The sequence below is a fragment of the Macrobrachium rosenbergii genome, chromosome 19, assembly GCF_040412425.1.
Source record: "Macrobrachium rosenbergii isolate ZJJX-2024 chromosome 19, ASM4041242v1, whole genome shotgun sequence".
Taxonomy (NCBI): domain Eukaryota; kingdom Metazoa; phylum Arthropoda; class Malacostraca; order Decapoda; family Palaemonidae; genus Macrobrachium; species Macrobrachium rosenbergii.
Genome location: NC_089759.1, coordinates 10544500 through 10572026, shown reverse-complemented (window position 1 = coordinate 10572026; position 27527 = coordinate 10544500). Strand labels below are relative to the sequence as shown.

General features: G+C 33.9%; 2 protein-coding genes across 18 annotated transcripts in view; one reads left to right on the top strand and one right to left on the bottom strand.

Annotated features, from left to right (window-relative positions):
• The window catches only part of Lrrk (Leucine-rich repeat kinase), a 660345-nt gene that overhangs the window by 538069 nt on the left and 94749 nt on the right, over positions 1 to 27527 (top strand). For 11 of the 17 annotated variants that reach the window (XM_067121012.1, XM_067121009.1, XM_067121014.1 and 8 more), the window contains 18 exons: positions 7150 to 7309; positions 8447 to 8591; positions 9183 to 9319; positions 9877 to 10030; positions 10724 to 11000; positions 12248 to 12391; positions 13384 to 13538; positions 13871 to 14041; positions 15856 to 16014; positions 16318 to 16464; positions 16606 to 16798; positions 16912 to 17041; positions 19660 to 19905; positions 23346 to 23530; positions 24315 to 24595; positions 25311 to 25439; positions 25637 to 25804; positions 26045 to 26179. In XM_067121012.1, coding sequence (XP_066977113.1) covers positions 7150 to 7309; positions 8447 to 8591; positions 9183 to 9319; positions 9877 to 10030; positions 10724 to 11000; positions 12248 to 12391; positions 13384 to 13538; positions 13871 to 14041; positions 15856 to 16014; positions 16318 to 16464; positions 16606 to 16798; positions 16912 to 17041; positions 19660 to 19905; positions 23346 to 23530; positions 24315 to 24595; positions 25311 to 25439; positions 25637 to 25804; positions 26045 to 26179 — 3116 coding nt within the window. Of the gene's footprint in view, positions 1 to 5605; positions 6154 to 7149; positions 7310 to 8446; positions 8592 to 9182; positions 9320 to 9876; positions 10031 to 10723; positions 11001 to 12247; positions 12392 to 13383; positions 13539 to 13870; positions 14042 to 15855; positions 16015 to 16317; positions 16465 to 16605; positions 16799 to 16911; positions 17042 to 19659; positions 19906 to 23345; positions 23531 to 24314; positions 24596 to 25310; positions 25440 to 25636; positions 25805 to 26044; positions 26180 to 27527 lie in introns of those variants that run through there. The other 6 variants (XM_067121011.1, XM_067121010.1, XM_067121007.1 and 3 more) reach the window with 3 other exon arrangements.
• On the bottom strand, positions 2127 to 3323 carry Phf5a (PHD finger protein 5a). Its single transcript, XM_067120998.1, has 2 exons — positions 2993 to 3323; positions 2127 to 2392 (listed from the first exon to the last, which is right to left on the bottom strand). The coding sequence occupies exons 1-2, from the start codon at positions 3183 to 3185 to the stop codon at positions 2253 to 2255; spliced, it is 333 nt and encodes a 110-aa protein (XP_066977099.1). The 5' UTR covers positions 3186 to 3323; the 3' UTR covers positions 2127 to 2252.

The window sequence follows — 27527 nt, the reverse complement described above, 5'->3', positions numbered from 1 at the left end:
AATTACTTCTTGATTCTGAATCGATGACAAGTTTCCAATTCTGAATTACAGCTCTGTTCTGCCTTGAATGTGGTTCTGAAGTCAGGTATTTTGACGAAGTACTGTACTGTATATGCTGTCAGTGCTCACCCAATAATGGTTTGTGATCTTGGTGTATTTGTATTAATTCCTTTTTTTGCATGGAATATTTACTCTATGCTTAGTGTTAACTAAGGTTATATATATATATATATATATATATATATATATATATATATATATATATATGTATATATATGTATATATATGTATATATACAGTATATATATGTATGTATATATACATGTATATCAATGATATTCTAAAATCAGCAAGAGGGCTCAGACATAATGCAAGGTTGAGTGATGGGATGGTTCATTTCAAGATTGTTAGTTCTTCCAGTTTTGAAAGAAATGCTATCTCCTGTGCCAAGCCTGTCAGTCATTTTCAAAAACCTGAAAATTAGATTATGGCAGTCAAGTTGCATAATAACCTTTTTTCTAAGGTCTCAGAAAAGTTTATTATAGTATGCATAAAGACTACCAACAGGAAATATTCCTAAAGTTATATAGTAAATTCATAGGTCCATGACACCTACATGTTTTTATCTTTTTGTATTGAAATTACAGTATAAACTGTTTTACCTACTTAAACAGATCTACATTTAGATTCTCATAAGGCTGGTTCAAAGGATCTGTTCTTAAATACAAGAAAATTGGAGAATAATAAATCTCAAGTTGGACAGGTTTGTGGATAGACCAAATGAACAATTAGTCTGAAAGCAATATAGCTTGTGGTTGAAGGGGTGCTGCAAAGAACTTGGCATATTAAATAGTGTTACACAAAGCCTATCAATAGTAACCCAATAGGGATTGACAGAATCCATTTTGTAAGTACACTACTGTAGTGGTTTGAAGTTGATATCACCTATATATAAGACATTCATCACATGGATAGTGATATTTTTAGACAAGTGCTAACAAAGCAGTTTTTTTAGTGGCTTACTTAAACAGTGGAGCAAATAAAATGATTTTTTGGACCATACACCAGCTATAGAGATTTATTTCAAATTCCAAATGCAATAGCCAGCTGGCATGTTTTAAATTTTAACTTAAGGTTAAATTGAATTACAGAATGGTCTAATAGCCTAAAGCCCCGTCCACATGACCAAACTTTGTCCGCAGACAAACGCAAGAAATTTCTGTTGCAAGCTCACCACTTCTGTTCGCTGTACACATTGCCAAAGTGTACATCGAGTGCTCTGAGCAGACACTAGAGTTTGTCGGGGGTAAGTAACATAAATGACTGCCAAGCATATGAACATGAGAAAAAACTGGTGCAAAGAACCAATGCATTAGTTTTATTAGTAAAAGAAACAGGTACTGCATATGAAAAGCATAAAAAATCATTTTTATATTGCTAAAGTAATTATATATAATACATGAATGAATATATTTACTGGAATATACAGATTATGAACATGAGGATTATAATATATTCATCACTGGAATCAAATATAACATACCCATGGGTCTTTATGTACTTATAATTTTCTACTTCAAATGTTAGCTATTATATATAGAATGTGTTTAATCCATGTAAGTTTGGTTGTGTGGATGGGGCTTAAAAGCCTCTGAAACCTTCAGTTAAGAGAACTACCACCACATTCTAGTACCAAGAGAGGAAAACTGCCCTCAACTGGCGTGGGTTCGTTAAATGTTACCCTTCACATAAAATGTACTATTATGTGGATTGTAATCATTGTTTCTTTTCATATATTTCAGTTGCATTAAGAGGAATTTTAGAGTTTTCAAAATTACACACAAGGCACAGAACCAAGTAAATAGTGCAATGCTGTATTGACTGTTCCACTGCAGTATTACTGATAATCACTTTTGTTAGCCCTAGTTTGCAAATGATTGACATGATTCTTTCATGAAGAATGATTTTTTCATTTAAAAAATGGTAATTAAGTGTACCAAGTGATATTGTATTAGAATACTGTAATACCAGTGTCGTGTTAAATTATATTAGTCAAAATTCTGTAATACAATACAGTACAAAAAAAAGGGCATGCAAGGTGGGTTATTGGATAATAAAATTTGTCCTGATAATGTCATTTATTCTAACTTGCACTAATACAACTCTCATAAATATAAAATTGACCAAAAATATTTTATATTCTTAACATAAATTGCAACATTACAAAGACGAAAATATCTTGCAGAATAAACTCATCTTTTCTTGAAGCCATATTTCTTTCTTTCGTAAAACAAATCTGTCTTTGAAGATCCAAGATTCACAATTTTGGGGCATCCATCTCTGTCTTTCTCTAAAACTGTGCATTCTTTACAATAGTAGGCATCTGATACACCTGAAAGATGGAAACAAATATACATATTAATAAAATTTATTTTATATACACTCTACTAGGCTAGTATACTTTGCTAGGTTGCAGTACTCAACTACAGAGGCAAAAATCCATTGAAATTCATATATTTGGGTAAATTTTATATGCTGCCAAATAAACCAGCAAACATAATTACAAGGCTGACTTATGTCTATTTAGCCTAATAACATTCATTAGCTTTGTGAAGCAAGATACAAAATTTTGTTTTACACATTGTTCTCATTGACTAGGCTAACCCTACAGCACAGTAACATCTGGAGGTAAGGCATAACTTGGCTAAGTATAGACTAGGCTATGTTAGAAACTCGGCTCTCAGTACTGGTTTCCCTGGTGACACATGATATACATGACGTAGATACTTTCGAAGCCCAAAACTAATCCATCTAGGATGATTTGAACTAAGCATTGGGTGGTGGTGCACTATACGCATGAATACTGTCGATTTCCTTAGCTACCCTGACCTATGCCGGGTACCTTAAAGCTAACCTAAAGCAGTTTAGCCAAGCCTATAATAACTGGGTGAACAACCAACACGAAACATAACACCAAAATAGAAACACTTACCAGGTCCTCCACATATGACACATCGCCCCTGGTATGAGCCGTAGTTGCACTCGTCGCAGATACGGACGAGGGTGCAAGGCCTCACATAAGAGTCACAGATGACACATTTGCCGTCACATTTTTCACACAGACGGCCGATAGCGACACCTGGCTGTTTGCGACAGAAAATTAGATCTGGATGATGCTTTGCCATGATCTGAATGTGTACTTGCTTGTATAGTAGCACGAAACAAAAACGTTACAACAACATTACTATTTCACGCTTGGAGCTCAATGTTCAACCTCTTGTTTGTTGTGGTCGAGCTCAGCGTCTGCCGTCAGACGCCGCTTGCTTCACGTAAATCCACACCGCCCATGCGCAAGCCTTGTTGCCGACGAGCTGGCTTGCGCAACATCCCCGCCATCTATGAATGATCAATATCCCGGCTTCTTCGCTGATTGTATGTGATTGTATTTGGTATTTTCAGTTTCTTATTGTTTCATTTTTATTTTAAATTGTGGTACTATAACGCCATTCAAGATAACGCTTCAAAGCAACAGACAGAATTGTTAGAGAATGAAGTTTTAGTGTGTGTGCGAAGGTTAGAGAGCATTTGCGGGTCGATTAAAACAGTAATAAAATTAAATTACAGTAACGAGAAAGTTGATTCGCAGCAGGCTTGCATTATTATTTCTGTGCTCATTTTAAGTACTTATATTTTACCTAGTTAGATGAGTCTGTAGTTCCCTTTTGAAGAATTGTATGCATGTGGTTAGAGTTAATCTCTCTCTCTCTCTCTCTCTCTCTCTCTCTCTCTCTCTCTCTCTCTCTCTCTCTACACACACACACACACACACACACACACACACACACATTATATATATATATATATATATATATATATATATATATATATATATATATATATATATATATATATATATATATATTGTGTCGAGCCTATAATAGTCAGTCTTATTTTTTTCATATACATTGGTAAATAGTGTCGTCATGGTAACACGTATAACATTAGTATTAGATTGTCTCAGAAGTCAACCATAATTTTACTGTACTTTGATTTGTACTGATAAGTGCAGCATTCTGTTAGGGTTTTTCTTACTTCCACTACTGCCGTTGTTAGTGTGCTAAGCGGTCCCTCAGTGAGTCAGGGTTACCGACCAACTGGCAAGTTATTCCATGAAGACGTTATCTGGCTTCATACCTAATAGATATTGACAACGAGACTGGTAAGTTACATGTCAAAATGCAAATTTTTGCAGGTCAGACTTAGAATTCGCGTATTTTGGAGTATGTAAGTAAAAATATCATGGTTTAGCTTTATATGAATTATATTTCTTATAATTTATTGGTTTCTTTAGTGTATCATTATAAAAAAATTCTTTTTAATTGGTGTTATGAGTATACTTTCACCATATATATACTGGATCTATTTCTGTGGTAAGGCTGCGTGCCAAGGATGAGGCTCAGGTGCTAATGTGTTTTGTTATTTAGGATCTTGTTTTTCTAAAGCTGTAGAATTTTATTTTATATAATAGAGTACTGTAGTCACCTTTGCAACACTAGATGTGCGTTATTTTCTTATTACGAATGATGATAACGTTTACTTTTTTATTTTCGGGATAGTTTTTTCTTTTATCTCATATTTGTCACATCACTGAGCTGCTTAACGTTTTACAGTATTTAATCTGGTAGAAATATGCAATATATACTTAAAAAGACATTTTCATTCGTAGAGAACTGTTTGTGCTTCCAGAGTGTAATGTGGTTTAGCTGTATACATATGTCAATAGTAAACATTCTTATATGTTCTTATTTCTTGGTCAGAAAAGAAGTCTCCGGTCATTGTATGTGACCATCCGTTCGTAAAATGAAATTGCAAATTTCTGTGGCAAAAGTATTTACATACTTCATTACCTGAGTGAAAGTTAAAAATGATATGGCCTAATATGGTAATTACCAGTTATAACATTACTGGAAAATTACTTATGTGGACTTATGCTGCAAAAGCAAGCTTTTTTTTTTAGATGAATAACTCGGAATAATTAATTCCATTCCTCTGATTTGTTAAAGGTAAAATACTTGTAGGCTACGATCAAGTGTATCTGTAGAAGTTTAAGCAGCGTTTATAATATAAATCTTAGGTAATAAATGAGGTGGTATGCAATATGATGTACAGGTAGATAGAGGTAAATGAACCTTACAAAATGTAATTAGGCATGTTGTTTTTATTGTTTAAATAGTAGCAGTAGCAGTAACAGCCTTCATTGGTACTGTTTTTGCGTTTATTGTATTTAATTCAGTGCCTTGCTTCATATACTAAATTTTATCAGCGGAATGAATGATTTACATCTATCACGTTTTGTGTAAAACAGCCTCCCTTAGTTGAAACGGTTGTTATTCATGAACATATTCTTCTGCACATGTATGAGAGAGAGGCGGCGGATAGAGTGATGATTGCTGTCTTGTTTTGTTACATTCTCCAGCCTTTTGATATTAAGTAGCGAAGATATGATTAGTATTTTCTCGGTCACTCGTATCAACTTGTAAAATCATTCTTGAAGATAAGATATGAAACGAACTTGAGCTCACGAGGCTTTTTGTGATTGAGAATCATGGTTAAACTCGACACTCTTGTTAATCATGTGGTGGTTTGTCTCGTGGTGATCCCAGCTATGTGAAGCTTCCTCAGAGATGTCAATATCTTTAGTTTTTTCACGGACTGAGACACTTTGGTGTCCGGACATTTTTACCTCTGTGCCTTCACGTTATTACCTCGAGTCTTTCATATTATTTCCCGGGTGTCCCAACTGTACGTGATCATGACGACTGTGCTAGGACGCATTGCACTATTTCTCATCTGAGAGAGTTGGTGGTGACTACGCTAAGATTAAAATTACAAGAGAAATCCTTCTTCAATGGCGTATCTTTGGCGCAATCGTGTACTCCAAAATCATCTCGATGAAGTCTGTGCAGAAGTGCTGAATAGTTTCCCTTATGAACGTCTGTAATGAATGATTTGAAACGAACCTCGATTAACTTCTCAACTTTTTAAACCTTGTCACTCGATTCTCCATGTTTGACGATGCCACGGAAGAGGGCGAAGTCGAAGCTGAATGGGAATCACTGATTTTGGCTGCGTTCTTCTTCTTGCTCAGATTATGTAATAGACTTGTCAGTATTTGTCATTTAAACATCGCTGCTGATAAGTTTATGAAAGTAATAGTGTTTCTTGAACCTTTGACATTGCAATTTCGAACAATTTGAGATCCCAGTTTTCATTTGAGTAGTGGTAGCAATTCTCAGTTGAATGGGATTCTGAACATTTTTATGCGTCCTGTTTAGTTAAACTTTCTGCACTATCCAGAGATAGGTTACAGTGCACAGAGATATTGAATTAATAACAAAAGTCAAGACCGACCTTTACCACCCTTGCCTCTCAGTCTTTATAACGGTAATCTTATCAGCAAAATCTGATTTACAGAAAGTCATTGTGTATATATAGCATTATGCTTTTCACCATTTCTTATAATAATTCTATTATGGTGGTTTTTGCATCAGTCTGTAAATCTCTTACTTAAACGTTTAACCTGTACATACCATGTTTTGTTGTCAAATATTTGGTAACTTTAGTGTCATAATATTTTCCGATTACCGCTCGGCATTTTACTCGTATTTTGCCAGTGACTTGGAAACGTCATTGCGGTAGTTTCATTAATTTTAATGGCTGGATGGCTGGCGTTAACCATCATCGGTATGTGTGTGATTAGGATAGCTCCGATTTTCTTGCAGACATTTTGATATATATTAAACACTTTTCAACTGGCTGGGAACTAAAGATTACTAGAATGAATTTTCTTAAATCATGTTATTCGTTCCCATGTATGTCCATCTCCACATTTCCAAATAGTTGGATGTATGTATGGATATTAAAAAAGAATTTTGTATAGTATTATTCAATATATTCATACACTTTTGTGGAACACCTCGAAGGGGTCATTGTGTGGACTAGAATTTTTTTTATCTTCTTTGGTGATAACAAGGTTTCTACAGTAGTAAGTTCAAAGATACAGAGTTCTTGAAAATTCCCATACTTTCCAAAATTAACAATTTCTTATATTTGTATTCAGATTTTATGTATGCACATTTTTTCTTACAGATGCGCGTGAACTTGCCCGCCAGGAACTGCACTCAGCACTTCGAGAGTCTTGCAGCCGTGGAGATGTCTCACGTGCAAAGGCCATTCTCAGAGATTTGGGTGCAGAAGCCGAAATTATCATCAATTCCGCGCCAAATGGCTCTAACACGCTGCTGTTCAAGTAAGTTACTTGTGTTCTTTGTGTAACTGCTGCCCCTGGCTTCAGAATATGTGAAAGGAGCTTGAAGATATCAGTGAAACTTTTGAGAAGTTGTCATTGGGATGCTTCTGGTATGTTGCCTCCTAATTTTGAGCAGAGCCGATATTTTGAGCCTTGCTTCCTTTACATCATTCTGTTGATATTATCGCCATTTGTTAAAGGGAATCATTGTTCTGTACGAAGGGTGTGTGTGTGTTTGAACTGAATGTGACGTACATTAAGGGAAGTGGAAATTTGTTTGAACAGGTTTGTCAATTTTAGGTAGGGAAGGCCTTCATTTTGCATACATTGCCAAGTGTGATATTGTGTTGTAACAAATGGAGTGGCATTATTTAGTGTTCTAAAGTGCTTCCAGTTTCAAAGTAAGCGGGTAATGCTGTTCATAAGAGTTTGTGTGATTAATCAGATTGACCTTAAGTAATGATTGTCTGTGACCACAAATTTTCATTTTCTGGATAACTTAAGCTTGCCTGTATTCGAATTTATTATGTTGTTTTATTATAAAAGAAAAGACTTTTCAACTACAAATGTTTGTAATTTTATGTTATCTCATACCGTTGCTTATGTTAATTGTGTTCAGTGTAGTAATGTTTTAGCATCTAATCCAACATATTTTGACCTTGAGCCAAATTTGTCTTGTTCAAGGTCATCTAGACAGTTAACAGATATTTCTTTTCTATGAATAACTTTGTTAAGAAAAATGTTAGAAACCACTTCTTTCTAATGAGCCAGTTTTTTTAGTATTTAAAGAACTTGTGTTTTATATCTTTTGAGTCTCAGACAAAGATGTCAGGGCCACAAGTGCTTTGAACCCAGGGTTTTTTTTTTTTAATGGTCACTGGGAGTCTTCTTATGAAAAGATGTAGATTTCATGGAAAATTTTGTCATCTGCCATTAAATTTTATTTTAATGTAAATGAAAATGTGGTAAATATATGGAACATCAGACTTCATTTTTTACCTTGGATGTTATTAGATTGTCAAAAAATTCTCATGAAAACACTCTCTCTGCTAGGTAATACAATACAGTATAACTATTGTATATCTAATTATACAGTTTTACCACAGTAACCGAATACTACATTATATATCATTGCAGAGCATGCGAAGAGGGACAACGAGAAATGGTCAGGCTTTTGCTAGACCATGGAGCAGATGGCAGAATTCATCCTGTCACAAAATACTCTCCCCTGTACATTGCATGTTATTATGGTCGTAGGGATATTGCTGAAATGCTACTTAAGGTAAGAAGTGTTTAGATTTTAGGTGAGCTGCAGAATATTTGTAAAGGTGAATTTCAGTGAGGTTTTTAATTTCCCTTTATAAGGAAAACAAAAGAACCACACACACACTAAGTAGGTTTTCTGATAAACCTCTTACATTTTTATTTGATTCATTAGGGTTACACTTTGTGCTTTGGATATCCTTGTGTAGAAGTTCATTGTTTTTATAAAAGAAATGAGAAATATTCTCAAAGTTTTTTTTCCTTTAGTTAAGAAAGCTTTCAAGTTTCCTATGTTAATAAAAAATTATATTTAAATTACATGTTAATGAAAAGTTATATATAAAAAGCAAGAATCACAGAATCAAATCTATATACTGTACTGGATTTATGCTTGGATAAATACAGCATGTAGGTTTGTACGTATTCAGTGAGCTTACTGTATGTTTTGATAAATATGTAATATTTTATTTATTCATATTTTCAAATAATACCTTGGGTCCTTTGCTTTTATGTCAAATGTGTGATACAGAATAAATTTTTTTTAAATGTGCAATAATTTTTACTCAGGAAGTCACACCATTTATTTGATCATTTTGCTTTATGTTTCCAGAAATTTCCAACTCTTGTAAACGTTTCCACTGTGGAAAGATGGTTGCCACTACATGCATGTATTATCAATGGGCATGCATCTGTTCTGGAGCTTTTGCTTAAGTATCCTTATCCGGAAGAGGCACTGAAAAAGTACTGGTTAGTTGAACTAGAGTATTTTTTTATGCAAATACATTTTTCTTTACTCCTTTAGGTGGTAAGATTCAATGAAGAGATTAACACTGAAATACTGCACAATTTGAGGTTTCCTCATTGGAATTTTTGCTACTGTGTGAATACATCTTAAATCTTAGGACATTTTTGGCCAGTAACTGAATAATTCACATAGCTATGGGATTTGAGTTATGATTGAAAATTCTGCCAAATAGTGGGAGTATACTGCAGGAGTAATATTGGAAAATCAAGTATTTTGTGTGTATCAGGACATTGTAACACTTTAAAGCTGAAATGGAAGTGTAGTGTGTCAGGTATACAGTAATCTCAACACATTATTCAGATCAAGGAGGCATATAGTTTTCATAAAATACAGTGTTTTATAGATATCCTCAAAGTCTACATATCAGAACTTCCATCATACTTTTCAAGTTTAATAAGCCTATTGTTCTGTATTGCTAATTTGCTCTAAAATAGTATACACTATGTGAAAATATAGTTTTCACCTGTGATTATTTCTGATACTATTTCTTATATTTCAGGGAAAAAACCAATCAGTTTGAGTATGAAATGGCCTTTGATATAAACATGAAAGATGTAACAGGACAGAGTGCACTGTACTTAGCTTGCTATGTTGGAAATCAAAAGCTAGTTGATCTACTTCTCAAACATAAAATCCAGGCAACCAAAATAAAGGTTGGTGTTTTAGTACTCTACTTTATTTCTTCTGCATGCATGATATTGTGCCACTTGTAAGTCAGCTTTGAGAGCAAGGATGTGTTATCAGATTTTTTGTAAATTACATGAAGGTTTTGTATGCCGACTAAATCATGTAGCCTCCAGGTTGGAAGCAGTTAAATTTATCCAGATGCCTTGACCAGAAATTATTGTATTAGCTAACAGAATTGAATCAGGGATGATCGGTACTACCCTGGCTATTTTGACATATTCTTCTTGCAAGCATTTTCCATAGATTATTGAACCTAACTTGACCTTATTCTCTTGTCATCTCATTACCTCAGAGCTTCTGTAACATTTTCCTTGGCTTTTTAATTTCATATATTTTAAAAATCAATTTTTGTGTGTCACTAATTAGATTGTCTTGATATTGTATCATTCTCTCCCACTTTCAGCTATTCAGTGTCTCTCCTAACATGAGAATTCTGCTTCCTTTTGTCACCTGGTAACCACATGGTTTCCAAAAATTACCATTATGGAAATCACTGTAAAGATTTTCGTTTGTGTAGTGTTTAATCTTTAATATATATTTTTATGGAGCAAAGAGTCATGTATCAAACAGTTGTATAGCCAGGGCTGATGGTTATTTTTAAGAAGTTTTGAATTACATTACATGTGAATTGAATTTTGACTCCTTACTTGTTTTTTCAGACCAAAGAAGAATTAGATAAGGAGAGGCACCAGAAGGATCATGAAACAATTAGTAATGACTCAAAGTCAAGTAGCAGAGAGAATTCTAAAACAAGTATTGAAGTCAGTACTGAATTAGCTGAGAATAGTGATGAAGTGACAAGCCCAACAAAGCACCGAATATCTGGGGGTATCCAGGCCTTAATGTCTAAATTAAATCTTGTTAGAACTGAAAATAATCCAAAGGATAACATGTTATCTCCACTTGATATTGATATGTATTGCAACAGTAATACAGGTAAGACCATTTTTATATGTACTGTAATTTATTTTTTCCTCTTTTTGCCTTACTGTAATTAGGTAGATGCTGTATTTCATATAGGAGTTAAAAGATTTTTTCAGTTACTTTAGAAAAAGGTTTGGTAACATGTTGAATGTTTATTTTGGGAAATTTTTCGTACAGGAATACAGTCTTATTTTTTACATAGGTAAGGAAGGAGAGACTGATCAGTGCTTATATGAAGTCTGTTCATAATTAAACAGAAAAGTAAAGATATTGAAACAAAGCAGAGCAGAAGCTATTCTTAAAGGAAACGAGTTTTATATATCCTGTTAATTATAGAATAAGGAGGAAACAAAACCTGAAAGGGAAGTACTTTATATATTTTGATGTAGAGAGAATCAAGTTTGGAACTAAGTACACTGAGGATTTTAAATACCTATATACAGTATCTACAGTACTTGATACCTGTGAGATTTAAGGAGAACAAAGTGTTGCTTTAAAGAGAGATTAACATGAGACTTGCAGAGGCAAGGAATTTTATCAGTCAAGAGATTAGAAAGAGATTAGATCAAGATATGCAGTTTCCTGCATATCTTAGTAGAAAACATATGCTTCCAGGTAGTGAAGCACAACAGTCCTTGAAAATTTGAAATAGACATGAGTAGCAAGAGAGACTTAGAATGATTAATTCTTTTGTACTTTTGATCATATGACTTGAAAGCAGGAACATTCAAATGAAGAGTTAGTAGGAGAGCATTTTTGCTAGAGCTGATGTGCTGTTATAACACTGACTCTGCTAGGAAATCTGATGTCATGACTTTTCTTATTACATAACTGAATCGAAGTAATTAATATAATAGTGACTATAATAGGTTGAAGCTGTGCACTGTATTTCATTATATGGCCTTCACTTTCATATTAATCTACTGTATGTATTCTGATGGACCACCTGGCATTTAGTGATTCAAACATTATAGAGTTAAGAATTGAAGATTCTTAATATTAGTTATAAATGGAATGAAACTTTCTGTATCAGTGAAAGTTATGGTTGTGTCATTGTAACAAAAATATCTAGAACTTTTTACAATACAATTTACTGTAATTGCTACAGATAGTTTTTCTTTTAATTTTGCCAGTTCTTGTTCAGTGGAGAACTAATGTATATGTTTTTTATTAATAATATTTACAGTCATGTAAAGATGGCATATGTAAGTTTAACGTTGATACATATTTAATGAGATTTGTTTTTCATATCTTTGCAGAAACAGCATTGCACATAGCCGTGAAAAATAAACATCATAGCATTGTATCAATGCTACTAGCAGCCGGAGCTAATCCCAATTTACGTGTTTATCTTCCTGATGATGAGATGGCAAGGCTTGCTGAAGATGAATATATATTCACAGGTTAGTCAGCAGTTAAGTTGCCTGAATAATATAATGATATAAAATGTGATAAAATCCAGTTAATACGTAGGATTTTCACATGCTTGATTCATGAGTAGAAAGAATTATACAGGCAGTTCCCGGGTATCGGCGGGGGTTTCATTCTGAGGGTGTGATGATAACCGAAAATCGCCGCTAACCAAAAATCAGTGATTTTCAGGGCTTTTTCAGCGATTTTCGGGGCTTATTGGCACCAAAAAGCCGCCGATTTTTAGTTATTGGCGCCTCTGTTGTTATGTATCAGTGCTAATACCCAATTATCAGCAGAAATTGGCGATTTTTGGCACCAAAAATTGCCAATTTTCATTGCTAGACAAACACCGTAAAACCGGCTCACCGTTAACCGAGCCCACTGTTAACCGAGCCCACTGTTAACCGGGGACTGCCTGTATAGTGAAAAGAAAATGATTTACAGTACATATACGTACTGTAATTCAGATGAATTTGAAGCCTCCAAAACCTGAGGCATTTTATCCTCAAAATTCTTTTTGTCTTCTAAATTTTTTAGGTTCTACCTTTTTTTTAATAAATGAGTGTCTTAAGGTTGTACCTCTTTTATGTAGAAAATATGAACTAAAATAATTATGTGCCAGGTTCATAAATTAGTTACAAAATTTTTTTTGCCAATAAGAAATATGTGATAACTGGTGTCATTGTTTTTAGATACCTCTCAGTTTTTGGCAATATTCCTTATGAGCATTACAGTATTTATGTCCAGACAGTACAACAGTCTCGATGTAAATCAGTTAATTTTGCCTCTGGTTATTACTATTGTGTATAATATTCATGTTTTAGTATATTTTGCTGTTACTTTATCATAACTGATGTAGTTGTCTGTGGATGATTTAATGTAATCATATTTTATGTATGGCATTAATTTCATATTTAAATCAAATGTTAATGTTATCATGCCATTTCTGACTACTGGTAAAATGTATTATGAATTTCAACAGGCTCAACAGCACTAGTCGAAGCTTGCAGAAATCGTGATTTAGGGATGCTTGATTTGCTGCTTAAAAATCATGCTCGAGATGATGAGTGTAAAGCACTTTTTATTGCTGCTCATACCAAAGATGAAATTATTGTATCAAAACTTTTAGCACTCAAGGTAAGTTGAAAATAGTGTATTTACACATATTTTATCAGATGACTCTAGTCATTATTTTCAGAGTCATTCTTACTGTTGCCTTGACTTGAAACCTATATTTGGGCTTGTGTACTGTTCATTGTATTTTTTATTGATGATATACATGAAAATTGGCTAAATTTTGGAGAAAAACTCTTGAACCCATATACCTTTGAATGATGTCTTGATTTTATAGTACAGTACTTGCTACTGTACTTCATTGTTTAATGAAGGACAGGAAGTTCTCCAAATGTTCATCATTATATATTGTGCTTGTTAGTGTAATTGTTACATAATTATGTTCTGAATTTCAGGCTCACCCAGATCCTGAATTCAAGGTGAATAAGAGAGCCATGGAGATTAAACCCAGTCAACAGTTTAGCTCTCTTAGCGTTAGCAATTCAGGTGGTGTATATTCATCGCTGTCACCTACCACTCCTGTAATGATCAATTGGCATGGGCAGCGCTGTCTTTCATATCTTAAGGTTAGTTTTTTTTTAAATATAGAAATTTTTCATAAAATGTTTAGAAGCTAAAGGTTACCTCTTGCAAATGGAGTATGTACTAGAAAGTTTTTGATGACATTCTTATTATTGTTATTTTTCTATCGAAACTCATTCATGGTAGCTAGCCTTAACGGTGTACAACGTATTCAGGTATAAATTTTGAAATGTTGGAAATTAAGATCCTACTGCACATGCCTATCGAACTATACTGGGCATGTGATGCCTTTAATTCTTCTGTGCACCTTGCTCTTATCAGGATGTGTTTTCATTATTCCAAGGACCACCAAGTAATGTTCCATTGTTTTTTGTGTTGTTCCTTTCATGGATTATCACAATATGCTTTTTCATCTCAGCATCTCATTCGGGTGATGTTACACCTGATGTTTTGTGGGTTATTTGCATTTTGTAACCTTTCAGCCAGAAGCTGATGTTTCTGTGAACTACAGTGAGTCCCTGCTTCCCTGTCTGTGTTATGTGATTTTTCCTTTTTTTCTCACTTTGTGTAATTTTGAATAAGTTGAGTGAATTTCAGTAAAGTAAGAGATTTTTAGTAAGTTGTTTTCAATTACTGTAACTGAATTTGTCACTTTAATTTAGTTGGTTAAACTGTCGAATAACAATAATAATCACTTTGCCACAGTCTTGCTTTGCTCCTTGGTTACACAGGAAGTGAGGATGCTGCAGACATATCTTCCAGGAGTATGCTGGTGAAGTGAGATTATTTTTCCATTTCAGAAGGATGCAGTTGTTGGGACTGGGATTTCAGTTCCAGGAAAATAAGGCAGTACATTATTATATGAATAAAGAGTTTGTACAAAAAGCTTGTTTTAGTAGACAAGCACCACTTACTCATGACAATCCCATTAAGGATATTTTGCTCTTCTTTGAGGTGAATCAAGTCTCACAAATTAGTAACAATCAAGATTGAGTTCCCTCACTTTTTAAGCAGTTGACTTCAGTGGCCTCCAATCTTTTTCCTTCACATAAACAGTATTCAACAACCACACCTTGCATTCATGAAGATACTAAAAGGATGTTTTCAGTGATTTTGACAGTACCTTTGCTAATACCCTCCCCTGGATAGAAACTGACTTGGTCCTGAATCATGAGTACAAACCTATTAAGCAATCCTCCCATAAGGCATTGTTCATAAAAGTACCAGTGAACTGCAGGATTGTCAACACAAGTCACCCACTTTATAAACTGGAAAATTATGGGTCTTTCCTTCTTCAACTTCCCTGTAAAAACTAGATGAGACTGCATTTCATAATTACCAAGGCAATTCTGAGAACATCACATTTTTTGAAAGATATTTTGGGTCTGCTCAGTTTTAGGAGTTTTGATCAGAATGGTCACATTTTACTCAAAAAAATATTTATAACAACTAAACCACTGAAATCTTGGAAGTCTGACCGAAGTGCACTAGAAGTACACAGTAATTTGTTTATTAAAAAAAATTTTTTAAGTCCATACTGTGGATTTTACTGGCCCAGAAAGCAGGTTTTTATGCCCTTAAAGTGTGGAGGCACAGGAGTAGCAGTGGTGGCGCTTTCAGTTTTTCATTTGCCAATCATAGTCTAATTGTGTTACCAGTTTTGATGCTACCGTCAAAGTTGTCAAAATCATACAAAATCAGAGTTAAGAGAAGCATAGGAAAATTATTAGCCATAATTCTGTAACTAACGCTAAATTACAATACTGTACTGTACACTGAACTTTGAAATTTACACTCACTGTAAATTTAGTAATAATACATTCTTGAAGAAAAAACTAAAAGAATTTTTGCATTTCAGGACCAGTGGTTAATAGATGCCTCAGTAAATCTAAATCCTAAATTGAAGCTCAGTCCAAGAAATCAGGTGATTGCATTATATGCAATAACTCGTCTAGATATTTCAAATAATTCCCTCACACAGTTACCAGATATGATCTTCCAGCTCCCTAGTTTAAAGGTATGGTAATAAATGACTATAGTCAAGTAATCTGAACTTCAAGCAATTCTATGTGCACAGTTTAAAAACTGAGTCTTTTATGAAATACAGTATTAGCACTCTTTGTTGCCAGTGTGTACTACTTTCGTCTTGAATATGTTAATATGAGTTACTGACTGTAATTATATAGTTATGAATACTTATGTAGATATACTATAAATGATAGTGATTAAGACTATATTAAGCTGTCAATATTTTAAAAATTTCTTTAAATATCTCTTGGGTAATGTATATCCCAAAAATATATCCTGAATTATTTTGCAGACATTAAATGCTGCGCAAAACAAAATAGAAAAGCTCCCCACCACCATAGGGCAATTTATTGATGGGACTGTCACATTACCACGAAAAGGATCTAAAAAAGATTTGTTCCTTGGTCCTGTTTCTGTCTTGGAGGAAGTTCATCTGCAGGTGGGGAAACTGTTCATTTAACATATATTTTTGTATATAAAATTAATAAGTTCTGTGTATCTCATTATTACTGATTACAAAGTAAGGCTTTTATTATTAATAAGAACTGTATTAATTTACCCTGGGATTTTGTCTTTTTAGGATAATAGGTTAGATTCCCTTCCCGATGGATTGTTCATGCTTCCAGCGCTACAACACCTTGATGTTTCTAACAACAAGTTGTCAGTCCTTCCTTACAAAATTTGGACTGCTCCAAAGCTACGGGAACTTAATGCTTCACTGAACCTTTTACATGACCTTCCTGTAAGACCTGATGGTATAGGAAGTGAATTAGGTATAAACATTAAGATTTTTATTGTTCCTGCATTGTTAAATGACATAAATCATGTTATGGTAATCTTACATGTTTATAGTGTTTTCAGCTTTTTAAATGGATTAAATTTTCAGGGTTAAGTACTGAAACAGTGAATGAAATTAGTGATGAGGAAAGCTTATCATCTACAAGTGAATTGCAACTTAATCTACTGGAAGATTCAACTGAAGAATCCCCAGCTCGTCGTAAGACCCCAGACACCCGGTTAGTTATGAAAAGCTGCTTCTAGATGATTTAAACTGTAAACAAGCATATTGCCATTGTGGTTGTACAGTACACACACTTTCTTCGTGGCTACACTCATGACTTTACCATCTGTAGAGTACAATACCAAATTAAGATTAGAATATTTTGTGTGTATGAAGCCCTGATTAATTGAAAAAGAAAAGTATTGGACATAAGCCCATGAATAAGGTTTATCAGAATCTGACATTCTCAGTACATCCAGTTATAAAGTTTATACAGTACAGTATTGTAATTTATTGAGAGAGCAAACCCTTTGTGTCAGCCCTGTAAGAGTCAGGATGTCAAATACTGTATATAAGATAATGTTAAAATATTTTCATTCAGTAGAAAATAACCTTTTCTTTTTTTTATTTTAAAATTGCATTTTGTCCAAGCTACTGACATATTCAAAATGGGATGTTCAGTTTCTGTTTATTGAAGTTGCTTTATCAGTAATATATTTACGTGTAGTGGGCAAACTGCTGTTACATAGCTTAGCACTGAAGTTGAATGACAGCCCTACATCTCACTCTACTTTATGCATGCTGATTGCTTGCTCTCTGGCCCACATTCTTGTTTACCTTCCATTTGCCCATGTCCTTGGTTGTATTCCCGTAGTTATCCAGTTAACTACCATTTTTTCCCACCTAGGATGGTTTTAAATGTATAAATAATGATTGGTTGCTGAATGAATGTTTGATAGTAGATAGTTTCTTTTTATTTCATGAGAAAATTCAGCATACTTCAGTGTACTACATTTGGCTATCCTTGCAAAATTTGTTGCCTCTTACTAATTGTTTGGCCCATGTGACTTATATAGAAGAGGTTTCTTTGCAGAAGTTTAGCCTTTGTTTCTGTATTCACTTCATAATTTACATGAGTTATGTTCTGAATAGACTTAGGTAGTTTAAATATTGTAAAATTTAATGATTTCCATAGGAATAAGTGGTAAATTCTATGGTAGCATTGCATGAACACATAATTCTATTTATACAAGAGTTACTTGTCTCTGATATCGAGCATAGGTAATATTGTATCATTATTTGGGTAAAGTCACATTATCGCAGGTTAACTTATGTAAGGTAAAACCTTGATTTAATTAACATTATTCTCACACACTTTGTTCTTCTGTCTTATAATTTCCCAACTACAGTACAGCTTTTATGTACAGGATTATTCATAATAATGCCAAAAATTTTTGTTACAATAATTTAGTACAGAATTTATGCCATCAGACTTGTGGTAGGCTACTGTGCATTTCTCCTAAGCCAAGTCTGGGGAGATGATGACCTCACCTCTAGCAGCCATTACAAGAATTATCAGGTGTCATCTGTTTTACAGGAACATTAATATTGTTTGATTATCTTTGATCACCTCTATATAGCTCAATCCTATTTCACTGGTTCTCCTTTCCACTTACACACTGTCCTACTGTATTATTGTGCTCTATATACTCTATTATTAATGTTTTGTTGAAGACAGACAGTTCTCTATTTTGTGACCAGTCAGCGAGTATTTTAATCTGAACTAGCAGTGCCTAACACAACCTCTAAGTGATCCTACATTGATACATTGATAATAGAACAGGTTCTGGTATACTGTACAATTGAACATTTTTGTCTGTTTTTAAAACAATTTCTTATTGTACAGTCTATGAACCTAATATTCCTGAGCTCTGTGGTCTTGTTAAGCCATTTTTTATAATTAACTAATTATAATAATCATCATAAACAGTTTTCATTGTGATTATATGAAGAAATTGAGGGATGCTCTGCAGCATAGAGTTAGTGGATTTTCTTCTTCTTGTCTTCTGAAAAATAAAGGAGAAAGATGATGGAGGGGGATTTTGGGATAAGGGTGGTTTTGAAGAATTTAGTCCACGAAGCTGTGTGGAATTGGGTTCCATTTGAAGGTATGAGTGTTTGCTTGAGAAAGTTGCCCTGGGGAATGGACTCCCTCATATGTTCATGGATTATAGTTTTTCATTGCTATTCGTAGCAGTGATGACTCTTTAGCTTTCCCAGGCCCATATAAAGAGATTTATAGTCAGAAAGTGCATTTGTACTTAAAACATCTGTCAAAACAAACTAAGAAATGAACCATTCACGGTGTTATAAACACCTGGAAAAGGCTCATCAAAAACAATGACCCTGACTTGGGATTAAGGTGAGAAAAGGTCATAAGTGTTTTTACATCAGCTTTTCCTTTTAACGGCATAGATGTGAAATGAGTTCTCTGTGTTCTTCTCTGTACTTTTCTCTTTTTACCTGAACTCCCATCAGGTCAAGGTCTTCATCTATCTCTGTTCTCCATGATTTCCCAAGTCTTTTTATTGGTGTTTATCTTGCTACTTCCTTATCTACTACTTTACAGTTCATAATATGATCTTCCCACTGTACTCCAGCCATGAACCTTAACAGTCTTAAGTAATTTAAGGTTGTTCACTTGAAAATGGAAGTGAGGCTATGCAAGGCAGTGGCTTGTATTCATAAAACAAAAATTGCTTAATTTGTTTAATCTGTATAAATCTGAAAATGTATTTCAAGGCTGTTGCTTAATTATAGCTGATTGCTTAATTTAACATTTTTATTTTACAGAGTACTATCTCTAGGCAAACATGGAAATGTCGTTACCTGCTGTAGACGTCGAGAACTGAAGCATCACAGCCTTTGGTCTAATTCAATTGACATTCAAGAATCTCTTGTTGGTGTTAGAGACACAGAGGAGGAAACACTCTCTCGTCTGCAGTCATTAAACTTATCACACAATGCATTTACATGCGTGCCATCTGGCCTTGCATGTTTGGCAGTGTCACTTAATCGTCTCAATCTAAGTTATAACAGGTAAGGAAACAGTCATTTTTCCTATTTATAACACACTATTCAAATCATGATTATTTGAGCTTAGTCATTTGTATCTAACTAATATATTATACCAGTAAAGGTAAATATGTGAGGTAATGGTGGAATTTTTTTTGTCAGGCAGTGCAAAGGCACATCTACAGTATAGTTTAGTATCGTGTCTGATTAATTTGATTTAAGATTATATATACAATGTATAATCTTTTTAGTATACTAACAAACTGTTGCCTCATGTAGCCTTATGCTTGAGTATGTAATGGACAGTGGGGAATGATCTGTGTAGTGAAAAAATACCTACAGTAGGTACCCTAGGGGGTAAGAGACCCCCTCAATTGGGTTTTAAGACCCCCCCCCACATCTCTTACCATCCTGGCAATCTAAATATTTTCACAGGCTCATTTCCCAGTAATCATCCTCCTCTTTCAGACACAATCAGAGGTTGCCATGGCCTTTCCATCATTCATAAAGCCAGTCTCAATTTCACAACCATTTAGATCAAGAGTAATCTTAGTTGTTCATTCCATCAGAAATGGAAAGTATAAGAGCCACATCAATCTTCAAGATGCATGGTTCTAAGTATGTTTATGTGTTGTCTTGAAATTTTGGTGTTTTGCTTAGAAGAATGTCGTCTCCACAGTTGCAGCAAGGCTTAATTACTCACTTAAGAATAAGGATTTGAAGGGACTTTGATTATTGGCTCATCATAGTACTTTAGGACAATCTCTTAGTGTGACCTTTGTTGTACAGTATTCACTCTTTTATGGTACCTTAGGAACTTTCATTACCTGAAGGGGACCATAGCTCATTCCTGCCCATCAGATCCTCTATTTTGGAATGAATATCACCCTTTTCAAAGGAGAAGAGACGAATTATGAGATGTTTGTCAGGCCAAGAATGGCAGTATTTCCCAAATGTGACTGGAAAGTAAGAAAAGGATAAAGCAGTCAGGAGAGGAGCTATATGGATGCTGTATGAAAGGTGTCAGGGTGAACTGAGCATTAAGTATCAAAGTAACAAAAGTTTTCCCGAGATGCTCACAATTGTAAAATATATATAGAGTAGCAGGGCCATACCCAGAGTTTTTTATGGGGGGGGGTTCATTTTTCCCAAAACTGGACATTTTCTTTTATATATGTCACTGTATATGTAAGTATATACAAGCTGAAATACTTGAAAATGTTATTTTAGGTATATTAAGAAGAAAAACTGGGCATGCAGTCTAAAATCTACAAATATGGTTGTATCATATTCCTATTATCACTCTTGTATTTCCTACTGTTAAAGAATGATGTTAATGTTTAATAATAAAATTTATAAAAGAAGACTTGCCAAAAAACAAAAGATTGTTATTTATTACTTTATAAGTACAGTTCAGTGAAAAGGATAGTCACAGAAAATATGGACTTCCAGAAATTTGGGGGGGGTCATTCAACCCCCCTGACCCCCCCCTCCCTTGGTACAGGGCTGAGTACTAGTTTACAAAGACCTCAGGAATCTGTGCAGGAAGCTTCTTTGCCCAGAATCTATGTATGTATCCTTGCTACAGACCCAGATATTGGAGAAGATGAACACTCGCACATGCTAGGATGTAAATTGGTCTGTAGCATTCAGATTAATGTGGTTCATTATAGTGTCGTGGTATATTTTAGTCCAAGTTAGCAATATTCCCTGCCATGAAAGATGCAGCTAAGCTAGGTTATGTCAGGATGTGTCTATTATGCAATCTAACCCCCTTCCCCAGCATGGTAGGGTGCAGCATCCTGAATGGGCTTATGATAGGATTTATCCATGTAATTAACTTGTTTTTGTCGTTGTTGGGAGGGAGCAGATGATGGATTAATGAAGCTTATATTATGGAAATTAAGGTTAAAATCATAATAGAACTCATATTAAAAACTACCCAAAAAATACAACCCAGCCATGTAGCCTATACCTGGCTATGTTCTGTATACCCAAAGTTCTGGAAAGTAGCCCAGATACAAAATTCCAGGAACCTTTGGATGTAGCATTAGCCAAATACATATGGAATATGGAGTGCAGTAAGAACAGAAGTCAGTAGGTGAAGCAAAGAAGGTAGAGGGAGACCTACTAAAAGTTCTGAAGTGCAAAGGAATCCTTGTGGAAACATAATGTGATGCGTGGATAAACTATTGCTCTGACTCTCCATTATGGAGGTAAAATTTGGATTTTGAGTAGGAATGAATTAAAAAAAGGATGGGAGCCATTTGGGCAAAGTGTTTTCTTAATACAGTATATGAAAGTGTTGAATACGGTTTGTGTAAAGTGTTTTTTTAATACAGTATATATTAAAGTATTGAGTTGATTAAGATATATCAGGGAAGTGATAAAAAGTTGGAGGAAATGTTTAATGTTAATGAATTAAAGAAGTATATATAATGGAAACTATGGTTGAAATGATAATAGTACTCACATTAACAACCATAAAAAAAATACAATCCAGCCAGGTAGCCTATGGCAGTCCCCGGGTTACGTCAGGTTTGAGTGCTATTTATTCCCATTATAATTATGATGCTTCGGATTACGGCGATTTTTGGCTTACGGCATGCCACCAGTGTCAGAACCCCTGCCAAAAGTGGGGGATTGCCTGTGACTGGCTATGTTCTTTATATCCAAAGTTCTGGAAAGTAGGATTCCTGGAATTTTTGGATGTAGTATAAGCCACATACATAGAATAATGAAGTAACAAACATAGTAAGAATGAAAGTGAATAGGTGAAGCAAAGAAGTTAGGAGCTCTACAAAAGGCTTTGAAGTGTAAAGAAATCGTAGAAACATATTGTGATGCTCTAACTCAGTCTTGTGGAAGTAAAAAGTGGATTTTTAGTAGGAATGCAATAAAAAAAAAAGATAGAAACAGATGGGATGAATTGTTTTTCTAATAAATGTTAAATGATAAGTGATGATTTGAATGAGAGATAAAGCAGAGGTAAAATGTATAACAGTCATGGAAGGGGACTCAAAGGTTTTTGAGGGGATTTACTTCTATGAAGATAGTGGTGAATGATAGGTTGCTGAAAAGGTTGGGAAATTGGAAATGGAAGACGTGTTGGAATGGATGGGTTGTAATATCCAGAAGGTATTTATATTTTGAAGAATTCTTAGTATGCAAAACTGAAAATCAGATTTAAGAGAATCTGAAGGAAGTAAAATTGTCCAAATTTATATGGAATAACAAGTAATAACTGGCTCTGAAGCCCAGATAATTTTTTTTAGTGGGAAAGATGTGGTCTTATCTCCTCCTTTTTTGTGAAGATTAGCTTAAGCTTGTTGGTGAATCTGCCAGTTAACCCTAGTTACACTATTTTGCATATCTGCATGTAAACATTGTATAAAATATTAATTCAGCATAATAACAAAAGCTGATTTTTTGTAAGGCTTTCAAATATACCAAATTTATTTCAGATTACACGAGATGGGTGCAGCAAGCTGTTATCCTGTCGGCTTGAAACAACTAGACTTGTCTCATAATCGTATCCGAGCCTGGCCTACAGTGAGCCGTAGCGAATCCTTAGAGAGTCTTGAGTCCAGCCAGTCTTCTTGCTATGCTCTTGCGGAGCTGACCAAAAGTGCAAAACTCTCATGTTCAGGTTAGTTATTAATCTAGCTTTCTTGTCAAGGATAAAAGGCATACATACACTGTATTGTAATAACCATTAGGTTTAGTGAATTCTGAAATTTTCCATATACAATATTTTCATTGATAGATTGTATTTTGTTTTGTATGTGTAGTTATTTTGGAGATGGTAGAGCTCCTGCATAACATTTAAAGGAAACAGTTTATCGTAATTTTTGTAGCAATAATCAGTTTTTTGGAAGTGTAAGTTAGAATTGAAATTATCCACCAAAATAGACAATTTAATTTTTTTATAACTGTATCTTATAACAATTTAAGATAGCTGCATGCACCACATCAATAATTGTTTATTTCAGTTGCATTTTATATGTAGAGATAAAATGTTCCATTTAATTAGCAAGCCTACTGTCAATATCTTCAAGGAAGATCTGGTAGTTATGAAGATGTATAAATGTTTGAATTCTGCAACTTTTATTAAGGTATTTAAAATTTATCAGACTAGAACCAGTTCATTAAATCCTGTCTTGACATTATTTATTACTACAGTTACATCTGGAAAATTCTCATGTGATAGCTTTCTTACAGTATATTTTTCTGTCAGTATCTGATGATATTGTATGAAACAGTAGAAAGATTTTCATGAGTACCTTTTGCATTTTTATTTAACTAGATAAGATGAGAGCCCCAGCCTGTGTTAAATGATATACTGTGTAGTTGTGATCATTATACAGTAGATTACTGTATATACACTTTACTACATAAAATCTTTTCTTTCCCTCCCCTGTATGTGCTAGTAGTGTTCTCTAGTAAAATCCATCCCTATTCCTTTGTTCCTCTACCCGCTTATGCAGGTCGAAAATTTGGGCAAAATTTGGGCATAAGCCGAGTAAGAGGGAGCACAAACTCGCCCCTTGGCTCTCACAGTGCATCTCCAACACCTGGCTCATGTATTCATCGTCGCCATATTCGCCTCGAGTCGCTTCGAACTTTAATTTTAGCAGATAATCAGCTGACAAGACTCTGCCTGTATTTAGATGACAACGAATTTTCTATAGTGAACGATGTTGATGACAATGAGGTAAGCAGAAAATTCAGCTTATCATGTTAGTATTATTATTACTGAATTCAGTTTTATATCTTAGAAGAGATTTTTTTCATTATGTAGTTCTTTTTAGCATTTAATTATAAAGAACACGTAATGAATAATGTACATGTGACTTTTTAATGTTTCCTTGTATTTATGTATATTCTATAAATTGATTTTTAGTATTCATGTAGAATAATAGCCTTACTATTCATGCAAAACAATAGCCCATAGTTTACTGATGCCTGAGTTACAAATCTAGTTGGAGAACAGGCTCTAAATCACAGTGCCAGATTTAAAAAAAAAAAAAGAAGTTATTTGTCAACAGGCCAATATTTAGTACATTAGTAATATTATTTGTTTGTACTAGCTTACAGTGTAATTTAAGTTGAAAATGATAAAAGGGCTAAGCAGAACATAGTTCTAGCCCTTCAGTAATTCTTTTAGAAATTTTTTTATTCATTATTCTATTTAAGGGATGCATAAGAATTGGAACTGAAATTTATGTTTGTTGTTTTTAGGTGTTCTCAAAGAATGATATTGTAAACCTAGTACTTATAAGTTTTGTTTTTAGAAAATTGTAGCATCACCTAATTAATACTGGAAATGGCTGAAGTTTTTTGATAAGTGAGAATATGAAGCAAAAACTCGTGATTGCTTCATTTGCAATTAGTTTAAGGGACCTCTCTCATGGTCATTTCATTTTCAGCCAAGCCCCGTCCGAGCCAGTACCCCAAGGAAAGGGTGGTTGCTGTTTCCTAATCTCTCTATGTTAGATGTTAGTAATAATCTACTCAGGGATCTTCCTACAACACTTCACGAGCTTACAAATCTCTCGGTAGGTTTTCAAAGGAAATTTTGGTTTTTGTGTAATTGTAAGATAATGACACTTATAGACATAAAATTTAGATTTTTATCTCAAAATTTTCATTAAACAATAATTGCACTTAATTATTCAGTATATTTTGATTCTGTAAAAGATGGAATACTTATGATAAAGTTCTTTCTTTTGTAATTAATTCTTTTTTTCTGCAGGTTCTCAACATATCTGGTAATACTGACATTACAGAATTACCACCAGAAATGGGCCTTCTGTCACGCCTTTGGAATCTCAATACTCGAGGTTGCTCTTTACAGGAACCTTTAAAATCTATGATTGAGAGCAAAAAGTATAAAACCATGGATGTCATTGGATACCTTAAGGTTATTAATTTTTCCCACTGTAGTTCATTGTCCTGTTATAAAATTATACCATAGAAAGCTGATGAGATTGAATATTAAGCAGCTGAACGTAGGATGTCTGTATGTTTCAAATAATTGTAATCATAAATAATCACAATTTGTAATCATATATAATCAGAATTGTAAAGAACTGCATCTAGAATTTTTTTCTGATCTAATATAAATTATATAATAAGGAATATTTCCTATTTTATATGACAGAGTATACTGGAAGATGCAAGACCTTATGCTAGAATGAAATTGATGATTGTTGGTGTCCAAGGTATTGGTAAGACATCTCTTTTGGAACAGTTAAGACAAGAAGGAACAGGTTCCTACAGGAAGAAACCAGTTGAGGTAAGATTTGTGTTTTACCTATTTCAAATACTTGTCTTTCATCATGTGGGTTGGCTTCATTGAAGCTGAGAATAGTGTTAGCATAAGAATGTTGTGGAAGTTTTCTGGTGAGGGGTTCATTCACAATTCAGCATTTAAAGTGTGAATATGGCCATGATCATTGTCTTGTATTTTTACAGACATCCCCTTCAAGGGGAAATTGCTTTATTAAAAAAAAATTAAAGATATATTTCTCTTTTGATCATTACATTTAACAAATTGATAATAAGTTGCATTTACAAAAATAGGTTGATTATGATATATAACAATATTGTGATTTATTATAATTAGGGATTTTGTTATTATTTGATACAAGAAAGGAAGTTTTTGTGAAATTGGTTGTACTTCATTTTTATAGGATTATTTTTAACATGGTAAAAGGAACTAATTATGTTATTAAAAATGTCTGTGGAGGATAATTACTAAAGAGAATCAGACAGTATAACAAAGAATGTTTTACATCAGTAAAAAAAAAACATTACCTATATAACTGCTTTTATCTATATCATTTCCTCTACAAAGATAGTGAAGATCAGTAAAATCCAGTTGGATATTGTTTTGCAAGAAAAATTATATTTCATAATTTTTAGGATGAGTTTCTGTTGACTGGAAATTATGGCATCCAAATAAAATTTTTGGCTGTCTTCACTATATTTTGTTTGTCATCTTTGGTCATACAACAATAAAGTTTGTGTATTCAGCTCCAAAGTGGCACCATAACCAGCATTATATTATGAAAAGCAAATTTACAGCTACTGATAATAGAAAAAATCTTGTGCCCATAAGTGCTCAGAGTGGGATTTGCTACAGACAAGTCTTATGATGCACTCTACCCCTCTCGCCATAAATCTCTGAAAAGTTAATTGTGATAATACTGTAAAAGTTTTTATTGAGTATATTTTGAACTCTGTTGATGAATATCCAAATTCACATATACGTAATACAGTATTGTCCAGGTGTTGATATTTGTGGATTTTCTAGTTTAGCTTTCTACTCTATTTCTTATTTATGCAAATTGATCTTTTGATTCTCCTGTAATAGATTCTATTATCTTTGCAGTTACTTATGATACATCAGTTCCTTTCTTGTTTCTAATGGAATAGAAAGGCTTTTATCATATTCTGTGTGGACTTTATGTAGTAATCAACATATATGGCTTATGATCCTCGTGCACAAATGTAATTAATTTTTCATTCCACAAATGTTTCTCCATTTCTTCAGATTTGCTGCATTGCTTATTGTCATTGAAAGTACTATCAGTGTAGATATCATGTCTGACTGAGGTTGATGGAATCTCATTCAGTACAAT